This window comes from Fringilla coelebs (assembly GCF_963513975.1).
Source record: "Fringilla coelebs genome assembly, chromosome: 1".
NCBI classification, from domain to species: domain Eukaryota; kingdom Metazoa; phylum Chordata; class Aves; order Passeriformes; family Fringillidae; genus Fringilla; species Fringilla coelebs.
In genome coordinates this window covers 135033808-135047631 of record NC_140028.1, presented here as the reverse complement: position 1 = coordinate 135047631, position 13824 = coordinate 135033808, and the positions used below count along the sequence as shown (strand labels likewise).

The 13824-nt window shown below is 42.9% G+C and overlaps 1 protein-coding gene across 1 annotated transcript in view; it reads right to left on the bottom strand.

Moving 5' to 3' along the window:
- The window catches only part of SPAG6 (sperm associated antigen 6), a 34105-nt gene extending 21419 nt beyond the window's left edge, over positions 1-12686 (bottom strand). The window contains exons 1-3 of the mRNA XM_084216562.1: positions 12616-12686; positions 12430-12525; positions 1580-1746 (exon numbers count right to left, since the gene is read on the bottom strand). Of these exons, the coding sequence (XP_084072688.1) occupies positions 1580-1746; positions 12430-12525; positions 12616-12640 (288 nt within the window). The 5' untranslated portion in view covers positions 12641-12686. The remainder of the gene's footprint in view (positions 1-1579; positions 1747-12429; positions 12526-12615) is intronic.
- Between the last annotated feature and the right edge of the window lie 1138 nt (positions 12687-13824).

Sequence of the window (13824 nt, the reverse complement as noted above, 5' to 3'; positions counted from 1 at the left end):
TGAACTCAGTGGAGCCATATTTGTTTACATAAGTCTGTACAAATATGGGTATGTTGTTTCTGTTAAGTAATTATGCTCCTGGCAAAGAAAAACACTTCTTTGTTTTCATTATTCAAAACACATTCTTTAGAAACAAACCGTATTCACAGGCATAGCCAGAATACGCTGTAAAACTGAATTTTGCTCAGTTTAATTGACAAAACATTGATCTGGGATGTTACCCTGTGACTGTTCCCCATAAATCAGTAGAAACAGTATTCATTGTGTGCTCAAAGAATCTCATCCTTAAATACAAATCTTGATACACTAAAAGTGAGTGGAATGGAAAAGGTTTCTTCGCCTGTGGGAAGTGACAAACTGTCTGCTTGCTAAACTCTGCATGAACTGGATGAGTTTCCTCCTCTTGCCCTCAGTCACCAAGGTATAGCAGGCTTTCCATGACCTCACACAAGTGTTGCTGTTGCTTCCCCTAACTACTCTATCTCAGGGTACTCAAGCTAATTTAGTGAGGGTTTCAACTTTTAGCAGGGGGTAGCTTCCAAACCAGCAGTGGGTAGAGTTTTGTTCCACATATTCCCTTAAAAATAGAAATAAAATAACCAAAATGTTTATAACTTGTCTAATTAAAATCTTTACTTTCTTTTCATACTATACCAGTATCGTGCCATCAAAGTTTTTTTTTAGTGTTTTCTTTTTCAATTTTAATTGTATAGGCAATGATTCTATATGCACAAAACGTATGCAATGCATATATTTACATCTTTGTTTTCCTCAAAAGATTGAACATGAAAATATATGGTTTTCCAAACTATATTTCCAATGAAAACCTACTTTTCATAAATCAAAGCTGCAACATAAGTGTGGTTGTAATATAAGGGCACTTAACCCTTCAGCTGTCAGTTTCCAGCTGCTAGGAACCTTACTTGAAAGTATTTCTGTTAATCTAAGTTAGCATCATTGAAAAAATCAAAGCTGAAAGAGACACAGAGCTTGAAGAAAAATGTGAGGAAGGGAGTGGAAGAGACCGACAGATTTATTTGAATTGCAGTTGTGACTGTACTTTGTTTGGTTTTGACAAATATGAAGATGAAAACCTTTCTGTATATTTTCGTGTGTCAGAGGTTTGCTGTTTCTCACACTAGAGATTTCCAAAGTCCTGTGTTTGGAGATACAAAGTATTTCATTACAGAAGTTCAGGGGTTTTAGATGTATTTTACACGTGTCTGGTATTATGGACAAAACCTAGTCAATTATCACCACAGCTTCCCAAGTGTCTCCTTTTTGAAGGGGGACTTTTACAAAGCATCACTCAACATTTTAAAAATGTTACAGTGCAATGAGTGTATTTCCTATAGTGCATTAAACGGTAATACAATATTTTAAAGTCAAAATTATTTGAAGTCAGACCTCGGCATACAGTACACAGAGATCTCTCAGGGGTTCAAACATGCATGCTGCTCTGACTTCAATACATTTAATGTCCTATTAGAATAACACCAGATGCTGACACAGAATGATTTCCCTTTCCCTGTATAATAATTTTTTAAAAATATTACTTAAGAGAACAATCATGCCTTACATTCTCCTCAGGCAGTGAGACTATGAGCTGTGGAAGAATTCCTGCCTTCACAACCGTCTCTGCCAGCTCCACATCATAATCAGCAAGTCTCCCAAGAGCCAAGGCAGCAGTCTGTCGAATATTTGGGACGACATCCAGCAAAAGAGGTCTCAGCAAACACACCACATCTGAGTTGCAGTAGGAAGACAAAAGCAAATTTGGTAAGCAGAAGTCTTTCTAAACATTTGCCTTTACTCATAAAAACCTACTAAATTACTCTTCCAGGTAATAAGAGCCTGTAGGAAATCCAGGTGTTCTGCTGAAATGAAGTTGGCACTTGGATAGCAATGCTGATGTATAGCAATGTTTCTGCCCACTTTTCATAGGTACAAAACAATTCTGAAATCAAAAAAAAAAGGCACATGTAGAAATAAGTTGTATTCAAATATCTGTAAAACACATCTTAAAGTTTACACAAGAAATGAAGTTATATTCAAACAAACGTAAAATGCATCTGTTACCGTGTGCACGGAAACTCCATCTGGAGATCCTGGTGAGAAGACACTGGCATGTCCCTCATTCATCGTGCCAGTAGAACCTCTACATTGAATTACACCAAATTACATTTCATCTGTTGTAAGCAATGACTGACTTGAAGACCAATATCCATAAACATTACACTCCAGACAGAAGAGTTGTAGATTTTCTTATCATGTTATTATATATGATGTGTTTTCACTGATGAGTTCACAGTATATCAGCTAAGCATAAAAAATATTAAAGTAGCAGCAAGGGAAACTATAAAAAGTTACAGACTGAATAACTGGATAACAAAACAGAAAATGAAATGGAGCTCATGCAGGGAACCCAACTCCAACCTCACATATGCAGTGATGGACCCCAAACAGATTACTACCAACCAGGAGAAAAATCTCAATGTTAGAATAGACAGTTCCATAGAGATCCCAGCTCTTGCTCAGTACTAGAGGAGAAATTTTACCTGCAGAAGTATACAGAGTGCTCAGGATTATTGGGAAAGAGGCTAAAGCAGGGGTCATCACTATCCTCCATTCAATACCCTCCACTAAAATAGAACTGAAAAAAGTTCTGTGAAAGGGAACAAGGATGATCAATAACCAATCTGTATGTGGAAGCTCTTCCTGCTAAACAAGGACTCTTCAGTAGGGATAGAAATGAGATCCAAATGGTTATGTAAAGAATGTGGCTCCTAAGGTCTGGGAAGGGAACATTACTTTTATTGTGATCCCTAGAATGTGCTGTTCCTGTAGTAGCCAGCTCCATGAATTAACACTTTGGAGCTTTAGACCTTAGCCAGAAAGCAGAGGTCTCTGAAAATGCAGATGTGTTACAACAGAACAACAAACACTCAGAGCTACAGGTCTCTTCGTATCAGCTCTCTCAGTCCTTTCCACTAATTTTTTTTACAAATATAAAGATCTAGTTGAGCAACAGTGAAAGAAAGCAAGACTTGCCTTCTCAAGGGCTCCTCTGGTTATTAGCACTGAACAAAGGTTTTTGGTGTGACAGTGCCAAAACAGAGGGACCACTGCCTAATGGCAAGCAACATACACCCGGGTACTGCATGACAAGGAAAAGCTGAGGACCCCAGAGCAAGGAATAGTCCAAAGGGATGCAGGCTATAACAAGTTACACCTGTAGCATACTTCTTTCCCTAAAAAGCAAAAAAAGTAAGTAGAGAAGCAGTAAAAGTCTCGCTTCTATTTTACAACAAAACCAAATTGCTCCCAGCAAGAAGAAAATAGCTGAATCATCTATACATGGCTCTGAAGGAGCTGGAAGAAGGACGCAAAAAAACTAACCATGGAGGCCATGCTATCCACTGAAAATTTTTTAGGAAGGTAAATACTCTTGACAAAAGCTGCACTACCATGAGAGGTACAGCCTCCCAGCATGTTCACAAAACAAAATAACACAGGTTTCAGGGGGACACATAACAACAGCAAGTAAACTGAACCTATGGAAACAGGTCTGTAATGTAGCTGGGGCCTGCTCACCCTTCTCTTAAAGCCCCTGGGAACTGAAAGAGGTCTCCTGCGTATCAAATGACAAAAGATAGATCCTCCAGTATTGTAAGATCAATGTGAATTCGTTTAGCACTTGCAGAAACCACTACTTCAGAATGTGGTCATCACTGACATCTTCTCATGAACTCTACATGGCAGATATAGTGTCATTAGCAAGTTGTGCTTCATATCAAAAACCACTAAATACTTTAAATGACAAATTAGAAGTAAAAACAAACATATGAGTTGGGGCCAATGCCATGTATCATTTGTTATCTTCTAGCCAGTCATCTACACCCTCTGTGGGAGGGTATTTTTTGTCCTTCCCTCTAACATCAGTTGCATGGTCAAACTGCTGCTGAAATTCCTAAGGGGACCTCACACTGTTCTTATGATCTGCACTGAAGGTATTTCAGTGAAGCAGGAACACTTACAAGTAGTTCACTTGCCTTTACTGTACAGATATTATATTTGAGCTCTTGACGTGAGATAACATGAAAACAAGATTATTTCATAAATAGAAAAAAAATTAAAAAGAAAGGGGGGAAAATTATTTTACTAATATAAAAGAGCCTCTCAGAAGTGGTTGGGGGAGAGGGAAAGGAACACTTCAGCCTGCAGCGTCCTGACCCTAAAAAAGCCAAGAGCCTGATGGCTGGGACAGTAAACCAGAATGTGCCAGGCAATTCAATTCTAATGATTTCAAATCCAGTGAAATGTAAAGAGACTAGAATCACTTAACCCAGGAGCTAGGTCCAGGCCATGTGACACATTTCTGACCTTTGTGACATACCTAGGCAAGGCAAAATGTAAAACCACATTTAACAAGGTTTACATACATACATACATGAGTTGTTCCAAATGTAAGATTTATATATTTTGTATTTTCAAGATTAGCTGATACAGCTTTCACTTTTGGAACAGCCTAAAAAGCCTTCAATCTGAAAATGCTTCCAAGCAGCATGCCTCCCCATGACCAATGCCTTTCATTCCATGACAGTATAAACCATGTAAAGTTTGGTGATGTCATTTAAGCATCAGCAAAAAAATGTTCTACTGCAAATTACTTTAGCTGGTACAACTTATAATAAGGAAAGAGATGAAAAATGAAATTACTATTTGAAGAAAGGACACAGAATGTTACAACACAGATAAAAAAAAAAACAAGTTTAGAAATAATAGCAACTGTGCTGCTCCTCAAGGAGACTGTATTTTCCTAAAGTCATGTTTGAATGTAAGAAGAGACAGTGGACAAATAATTACAATGGAACGAGTTTTGGAGAAACAAAACAAAGAAAAAAACAATTCCTGGTGCTGTACAAGCCTTATATTCACATCAAATTAACTGAGAATTGAGAGAAGTATATACGGGCCTAGACCATGCCTATGCATTGAACATAATTAAAAGCTTTTACCTCTACTTTCCACCTTCTCTTAAAACCACTTTCTTTCTCTGAGTTGAGATGCTTTCCATCACCTCCAATTACTCTGCAAGACCAACTGCTTGAGTAGCTTTCACCATTGTCATCATTTTTGTATCTTCAGCAAACCTAGTATTTCTTTCTTTACAGCACTTTAAAACAATAATTAATTCTGAGAGTGTGAAAACAGCTAGATAGAGATCCTACAGTCTCCACTAAACACCTCTAGGAAGCCAAGATATCCCACCTTTCCTTCTGTGGCTTTTGAACACAGTGCTGCAAAGGACAGATGTGCCTGGCACAGGATGAGGCTTTCCTGCACGGGGCCCAACCCAGCTCTTTGTTCCAGAGACAGCTGGATTTGGTGACCTCCTCTATTTGATCTCTTCCTTTCATCTCTCCTGTTTACAGCAAAGCCTACTCCTCCAAAGAGGTCCAAGCCAGGATTCCTATCAGCATTTTTAATTAAATTCAAATGTATTTAACATTACTTAGAGCAGGAAAATAGGCAAGAACCTTCCAACTACTTCCTTTTATCTTGACCATTCACTCAAGTGAACAGGGCCACACAGATCATGGAGTGGCAGTGTCTTGTTGCTGAAAACTTTAGAACTCTTTGGTCTTCTTCTAAATAAGTCTGTTGTGACAGCAGTAGGAAATTCATTAACTCTAATTCAAAAGCAACCACACAGAAAGTAAACTACAAAATAAGGCATTTAGACTATTGGACTAGATTTATTTTGGAAGAGTTCCCACTAGCACTCAGAAACTGAGTAACAGAGAATTACTGCCAAATATTCTCTCTTGCATCACAGAATCTTGACTGACATTGGGCAAGGAACGATTCCCCTTTCTATCCTCAGTTTCCCACTCAAATTTGTTTCAAAGAATGACACACTTTAGAAGCTGAATCACTCTTAACACACACTTCTCAAGTGGAGCTGTTACACACAGGCCTGATGCACTTTCTTTTAGCTAGCAAGTGCTGGCTGCTGCCTATCTGGAAAACAACCCAAAAAAAAAAATCACTCAGGGTAGCAGCAGGTTCCAATTTTTTTTCATTCCAAGTTTCTGCAGGAAACAAACAGTCACTATTCTGGAGATAGCAATCTTTGCTTGGCCATTTTGATTTTTTGGGGAAAACAACCTGGAATTCATGCAAAATACTTCTACCCTCCTCCCATCCCCATCAAATCCCTGTCAAACTTGAGTAGTCCCAAAACAGAATCACTACACTGGAAATTCTTTCCATTTCTGCATCTGAAGATGACTACTCCTATCTTATCCTCCTTCCTTAAAGGAAAAATAATTTCTTTTTAAAATGTGGGGAAAAAAAGTCATTCTACACTACAGTTGTCTCTGGACACACTCTTGTCTTGCAGATCTGTCCTTCTAATTTATGCTTTGGACCAAGATAATGTCTTCTCATTTTTGTGTGCTACCTGTTACATTTAGAGCATCCACAGAGCAAACATTAGCACTCAAACATTCATCATATCAGCTTGATTTTTCAGAGCTCTTTATGTCAAATTCAGCTGACTTAACAAGGAAATAAAATAGAAATTTATTTCTGCCTCACCCCAACACCCTATCTTCAACGACCTTTTTCTAGGAACTGCATAGCAGTGAGTTTTAAATCCCCTGCTTAGAACAAATTTCCCAGAAGAGCAGTGAGAGAGAATTTTCACACTCACTCATCTTGACACAGCCTCTTGCAGAGACAGCAGAGCATGCAGGTCTCGAGTACATGCTGCTCGAGTGTGACCCGTCACAAGGAAGGACTCCTCACTGCCACAGCTCCATGCACAGCACAACCACCATCCTCCAGAGATCAAAGGGAACATGAATACAGTTGGGTAACAGAGACTCTGGCTGATCAAGTAATTCATACAGCAACTACCAGATGGTGTGGGACACAATGCAGATTCAGTTTGACAGTATCACTGAAGATTCGTGAAGGATTGAAGAACAGTAAGTTTCTCCTCCTTAGATGCCAGACCCTGTTTCTGCATTAATGAAGCAGAACTAATCCTGTTACAAGAGGACAAATTTCTGAAAATACCACTTATAGGGCTGTTAGTGGCCACCATGCAATTGTGCACAGACACACCAAAGTCAAGGTGGTCACAAGGAGCTGCTTCTTTTTAATGTCCACTTGTTAAGAGGAGACTAAAGTTTCTAAAAAAATCTGATTTTGACATTTTACTTGCAAATCTCCAGACAGGCCAGGAGACTGAGAAGAGGAGGAACAGTTGAGCTCTCACCTGATTGAGTTACAGAAAAACTGAATGCTCCAGCTTCAGCTGCATTTATTTTCTCCTTCTATGTCACCTCTCTTGTACTGTCCTTAAAACAGCCTCCTTCTTCCCTTCATCAGGCACCACAATGTCATAAAGCCTTTGGGAAAGCCACTCTCCACACCTGATCTACTACAACTGCAAAGACAACCTTTTGTCTTTTATGCCACATTGCATTAATCCTCTCCCACTTCTCCTGCTGCTAAAGCTCAGTAAAGCTTTTAACTCACAATAAAAATATTATTTTAGAAAACACAAAACAAAAAACCAACAAAACAGCAACAACAACAACAAATACACAAAGCTATCTGCACCCTTTACAAAAGAGGGTACATAAACTCCAGTGTTGAAAATGTTGAAACTGACTACTTGGGGGCACTGGAGTCTGTCCATGCATATCCACTTGCAAGATCCAAGTGATCCCAGGCTTTCTATTAAGCACAGTGCTATCAGATCATATTCTTTAATATAATATAAAATATGGAACTATATCCTAAAATCCCATCCTAGGATCTGATTCTGATTACTCAGGGCCAAGTGTCCAACTGTCACATTGGAAAATGGTACATTTAAAATACACACATCAGAATGAAAAATTGAGAAAATCATGGGCAAAAAAATTTCATGTAATTGGCGGAGGGAAATCAATTTGAACTGCATTTTTTTAAAAATAAAGGCTCCTAAAACCAATCCAGAGATTTGGAAGTACAGCTTTTAAAACCTGCCACCAGTGGAATAGGTCTGGAGCCAGGAAAGAACTAACACTGATGACATCACCCTTTACCTACAGAAAAACAGACCACAAAACAGGGGAAAGTCTGCCGTGCCACAAGGGCTGGTGGCGGAGCCCCAGTGTGATTCAGGTAAGTCCTGCCTCCAGGCTTTAGCCTCTTGCCAACACGGGTTGTGTGGAACAGGTACAAGAGAAAAAACCCAGAGGTAAAAGAGGGCTCAGGACTGGAGTATAAGGCTGAGAGGCAGCTTGATACCAGGCATAATGGAAGGGAGACCTGGGCTCAGGGCTGTGGGCTGATGGAGTGGGAGAGTTGGAAGAGATTCACTGGGAGAGGATCTTCATCTACAGTGACATTTTGGAACTTTCCTGGAACCCTGCAGACTGTCCAGAAAGCCAGCAAGGCAGAGGAGCAGCAGTTGAAGTTATCTGCCTGAGATGATAAAAACACCCCAGCAGCCACGTGAAGGGAAGCCAGGTGCGCAGGGGCCCAGCACACCGGCTGCTGCACACACAAATCTGTTCCTCCGTGTTCCATACTCAGCTTTCCCCATGACTTCTGCAGTCATTACACTTAAGAATGTAATTAGCCCCAAGAAAGGGTTAAAGAGCTGATCTTGTAATATCTTTAGAGTCAAAGTAGCAAGACTAAACTGTTTCTTAATCACAATGACAGCCTTAAATAACTCACATATTAAAGCAACATTCTCATCACCATATGTTCCAATGCAAGATAAATAAAAAATAATCAAATAATCAATCAAAAACAAATACACAGAAGTAAATATTCTGATACATGTATTAATCCTGAATTGTAAACGCCTCAAAAAAAAAAAAAAAAACAAAAACCAAAATGCAATTTCAAAGGGGTTGTTTATTTACAGAGAGCTGCACTTTACAAGAAAAAAATGAAGCATTAGACCCTCAGTGACTACCACACATACTAGAAGCACTTCAGATTTTCACCTAGCTCTTCTAAAAGACAGGCAGCTGCCTAAATCTCAGTGCAAGAAAAAGAGCTCAAGTTCATCTGTCATTATAACTGAAAACAGCCTGTTTCTTGGATTTTAAATTTTGGAAAGATGAGGTGTGGAGCTGAATAATGCATTCCAGTACCAAACTCCATGAGCAGTAGCTACCAAATAAATAGATTTAAATTTTAAAAGTATATTTAAAGTCATTACTATCAAAGTAGCTTCTCCCATTAGTCAGTAGCCCTCAAGAAACAAGATTTGATAAAATGTCTGTCATTGTTTTACATGTATATTTACTAAATGGAAAAGGTTTAGGAGTTTTGGAGCAGACTTTTCTCCCCAAGTATCAACTAACTAAACATTCAAATGACAAATCCTATAATTATTCATGGCAGTATTTAATCATAAGAAACAACTTTATCAAAGCAAAACAGAGAGTTGGAAAACACACAGGAATGAGCTCCAACAAAAGAATCTCTCTCATCATTCCTTGCAATTTCTTGCCACCAGAAAGCTGTTAAGCTCCCAGGCACTAACCCCCAGGACATTCTTGACCAGGAAAGGCCAGTGCCATGCAAATATCTTGAAGCCCAGGGCCAGGCTCCAGTTCCCTGGTTACAACATCTTTGAGATTTCTGCCCAGTGGGAAAAGCAGCTCCAGAACTTGATGAGATACAGAAGCTTCAGAAGACAGATGCCCTAAGAAAAGGCGGGCTTCCTGTTGGCCCTCTCTGACCTTCTTTTCAGCTTCCCACCAGTTTTCCTTACAGGTCATACATAGGAGTCTCCACAGCACTGGTACCTTAAGGTTTCTCAGCAGTCAAGCCAGCACAAGGAACTCTGATCCTGGCTGCTTGCTCCCCTCCAGGCTGCAGGCTCCAAATGTGCAACAACACCACTGCTTGTACCTGGTTCAATACCACACAAGCAGGGCTTAGAGGGTAGTTACTTTTTCAACACTTCTATCTTTCATGATGTTAGCATGGTGTCCAGACACACCTCCACAAAGAATAAGGTCTCAAACAAGTATTTATTTTCCTTATAAGATGTTAACTATTTATCAAAAGGACTTCTAAAATGGGATCAGATGCTTTATTGCTTGAGAACTCTTCTTTCATTTCATATTCCAGGAATATAAACTGAGGCCACTAATACAACAGTACCTGACAGTACACTTTAAGGATATAATTTTGCTCAAATTCAAGTCACTGTAATCTTGCCCTCTGCTTTTGCCAGAAAGATACTAAACCCTGACAACTTTTGAGATCCAACAAAAGAACCCTGCAAGGTGTCCCTGACTCCTATAGCTAATGTAAAATAATAGTGGGCAAAGACTTTTCTCATCTTCTTAAAACAGCAATCTCCATAAGGGATGGCTAGAATTCTTATTCACCAGAATAAGAAACAAGCCCCAAACCCTTTTAAATTCAGATTTATACAGAGATACATGTATAGACAGGCATCTCACTTAAATCATTGCTCCAACACTCACTAGATTAAGACCATAAAAGGCACATCAGTTATCTGCTAGACAGCAATGTCCCAAAATATTTGTTTTAATAAAAGGACCAATTTTATTTAGTGGGGGGTTTTAAAGAGAAACACTTAATTGCATATAATTTACAAGGAGGTTTTAAAACTTGTATCTAACACATCCAGAAAAGGCCAAAATGAACAGCTCTCATTGCAATTTCATAACTACAAAGTATTTTTAAAGACACAGGTGGGAAAGATGGTAAAATATCTGTGGGCCACCTAAATAAATTATAACAGCCATATTTGCAGACATTCCCCTCTTGTCCAGCATCTGAAAAACTAAAACTTGTGGAAAAGCAGCTCATGACCAGAAACGGCCAAGTAGGATAATCTACTCAAATGCACATTTCCACATTGCTACCCAGAGCCCAATCCTTGCAAATTTCACCTTCAGACCAACACCAGCTGGGTGCAGAAGAAAGTTTGAGGCCTCTGAATCAATTATTTGTTCTACACAAGCAAGAAATCAGTTCTGTGGTCAAGTTACCAACCAGATTACATTAAAATAGTTATTTTAAAAAGAAATACAATGCAATTAAAGTTAGCTTGGTACTTTGATTGCTTTCTTAAAATAGAAACTTTCTGCATTTTTACAATGCTGAACTTTGAGAAGCTTGTCTATACAGGATCTCTCTCTGGGAGCTGCTAAAACCAGGACTGCAAAAGGACTCAGAGGGACCTCTTCATACAAATAAGGTATAAATTATTCCTATAGCCATGATGTCCCCTTGGCAAACAGAGACCACTTGTATAAGCTACAGCAGTGTCATTAACTCAGCAGAAGATGGAAAACAAAACAAAGATTCAAGAGCCACAGCAAGGTAATACAAAAGGCCTGGTATTAACATGCTACTCCCATAATGGAAGGAAATGTTCATTAAGAAAAGGTGATTCCTCAAGAATTTAAGTGATAGATTTTTAATAAAACAATGCTAATAAACGGTTGTAAATACAATAACAAAAGGTTGTAAATATTCACACCATTGGTTTGCTTTTTCGTTTGCTTGTTAGATGTCATTGTATTTGAGAAAAGACTGATAGTTTTATTAGATCTGGGAAACAAGTATTAACACAAAATTGAGACACACCAAAACATAATCAGCTCATGAATACCACATGGCAAACCCACCACTGATCTATAGCACATTTTCAAACTGTCGTTCAGGTAATCAGTCACCAGGCACTTCTTTTTCCTCTTTTTAGCCCAGGAACTTTGGCTGAGCGGAGTGGATCTGCCAGATGCCAGCAGCACAACAGCTGGTAGAAGTGCTCCCGCAGCTCCTCTTTCTAAAAATGTTCAATTTGGTTCACGACATCCCATGACAGCAATATAACAAAATCAAATCCCTCCTAAACTGAGCCAGTCTGCCGGCAGAAAGCATCGAAGGATTTAGGAACAACTTGTAAAACCGGTATAAAAATTTGTTTATTCTAAAAGTAGAATGTCCTTGGCAAATTAGTGCTGGCTTCATCGGGAATTCCAGTCTCTGTACTTTACATAAAACTACATCGGAACCGGGAGGAAGTAAATTTGAAAAAGGATTATACTGAGAAATGTTCCTTGAAATAAACTGGAGATCTCAGCCAGAGACATCCACCCCCGCACAGGCACGCGGGGCACCCGCCCGAGCCGACCAGCGCAATTTACTTTCCCACCGCATCGAGGGGGACTCGGCAAGCAGGGTGGGGGCCAAATCCTACCGGAAAAAAATCTCCGGAAACTGAGCGGCCAACGGGGAAGGAGGGAGATAAAAAAAAAAAAAACGGGGAAAGGCCGCGGCGGCCCCGCGCTGTCCCTGCCCCCGCCCCGGGGCGCGCAAAACCCCGCGGCCGCGCACGGCCCAGCCCCGCCGGCTCCCGCGTACCTGCACTCCGGAGAGTGTCGATGCTCTGCGGCCGGCTGGCGAGGTCGGCCACCGCCTGCGCGAACTGCGACCGGGCGCGCTGGTACTGCTCCAACACTGCGGGCGGCAGCGCCGGGACGCCGGGTCAGCGGGCGGCAGCGCCGCGCCAGCCCCGCTCCCCCGGCCCCGGCCCCCGGCCCAGCCTACCTTGCAGGACCTGCCGCTGGCTCATGGCGGCGCCGGGAGGGCTCCGCGCCCGCGGGGATTTCCGCGCTATGGACGCGTCTCCCCGGCAACCGAGCGGAAACAGAGCCGCCGGGGCGGGGCCTCGGTAGTGACGTTGGCGCGCCCGCCCGCCGCGCCCGGTCCCGCTCCGCCCCGCGGGCTCTGCGCGCTGCGCTCGGGCCGTGCCCGCGGGGACCGGACCGGACCGGACCGGACGGGACGGGCGGCGGCTGTGCCCGGCTGGCGGCGGCCGCCAGCGGCCCGCACGCGTGTGTGTCACTTGCTCGCTGCCGGCACAGGTGTGGGGATCGGCACCTACAGAGGCTCGCGGGGGCGGGCGGACAGGCAGCTCCGCGGAGAGCTGTGGCACGTCTGTAGCACAAACACAGCACAGCACCTGCGGGACAGTATCAACACGACGTGACATGAGAACGTGTACAGCCACTGTGCGCACTCACCTCTCACCGGCAGGCAGCCGCTGCTCTCGGGGGCGCCGGGGAAGGATGGGGACGGGCAGGGAAGGTGCAGGGAAGGCGCAGCGCCTGCGGGACGGTGCGGGGCTCAGCTCAGGGACGCGTCCGGGCCACAGCCGCGGCGCGTCGCCGAATCCCGCGCAGCGGAGGCTGGCGGGGAGATGTCGGACGGTCGGACCGGAGCCTGTCCGCCCCCGCTGACATTTGGGAGCGGCGCCGCGGCCGCCCCGCCGGTGCATATCGGTGGGACGCCCTGCTCCCCCGGGGGCGCGTCCCTTGTCCCGCTCCGCTGCTGCGCAACTTGCCAAGGGCTCGGCGGGCAGACGGGGAGACACTCGCGGCTCTGGCGAAATCCAGCGCATCTCCCGGCAGAGAGAGGGTCCACCTGCTTGGCTCCCGCTTCCCTCCGCTCCCTGGATACGGAGGGAAAATAAAAACTAAATAAGAAAGATAAGGACAGCTCGAAGCTGCTCGCCCCCCGCCGCGCCTTTATTCTTCGTGGTGTCCTTTGATTTAAGTTTTTTCTTTCCTATCTCACCACCGACGCGATTCCTCCACGGGGATCTCCGCTCTTGCCTTCGCCGCCGCGACGACCCACGCAGGGAGTTTTTGCGCCTCATGGGGAATAAACTTGTCCCGCGCAAGGCCGCGGAGCGCGGCGGCGCCGGGGCGGTGTGGGCAGCGCGGACGCGCAGGGGCGAGCCCGTGGGCTACAGCC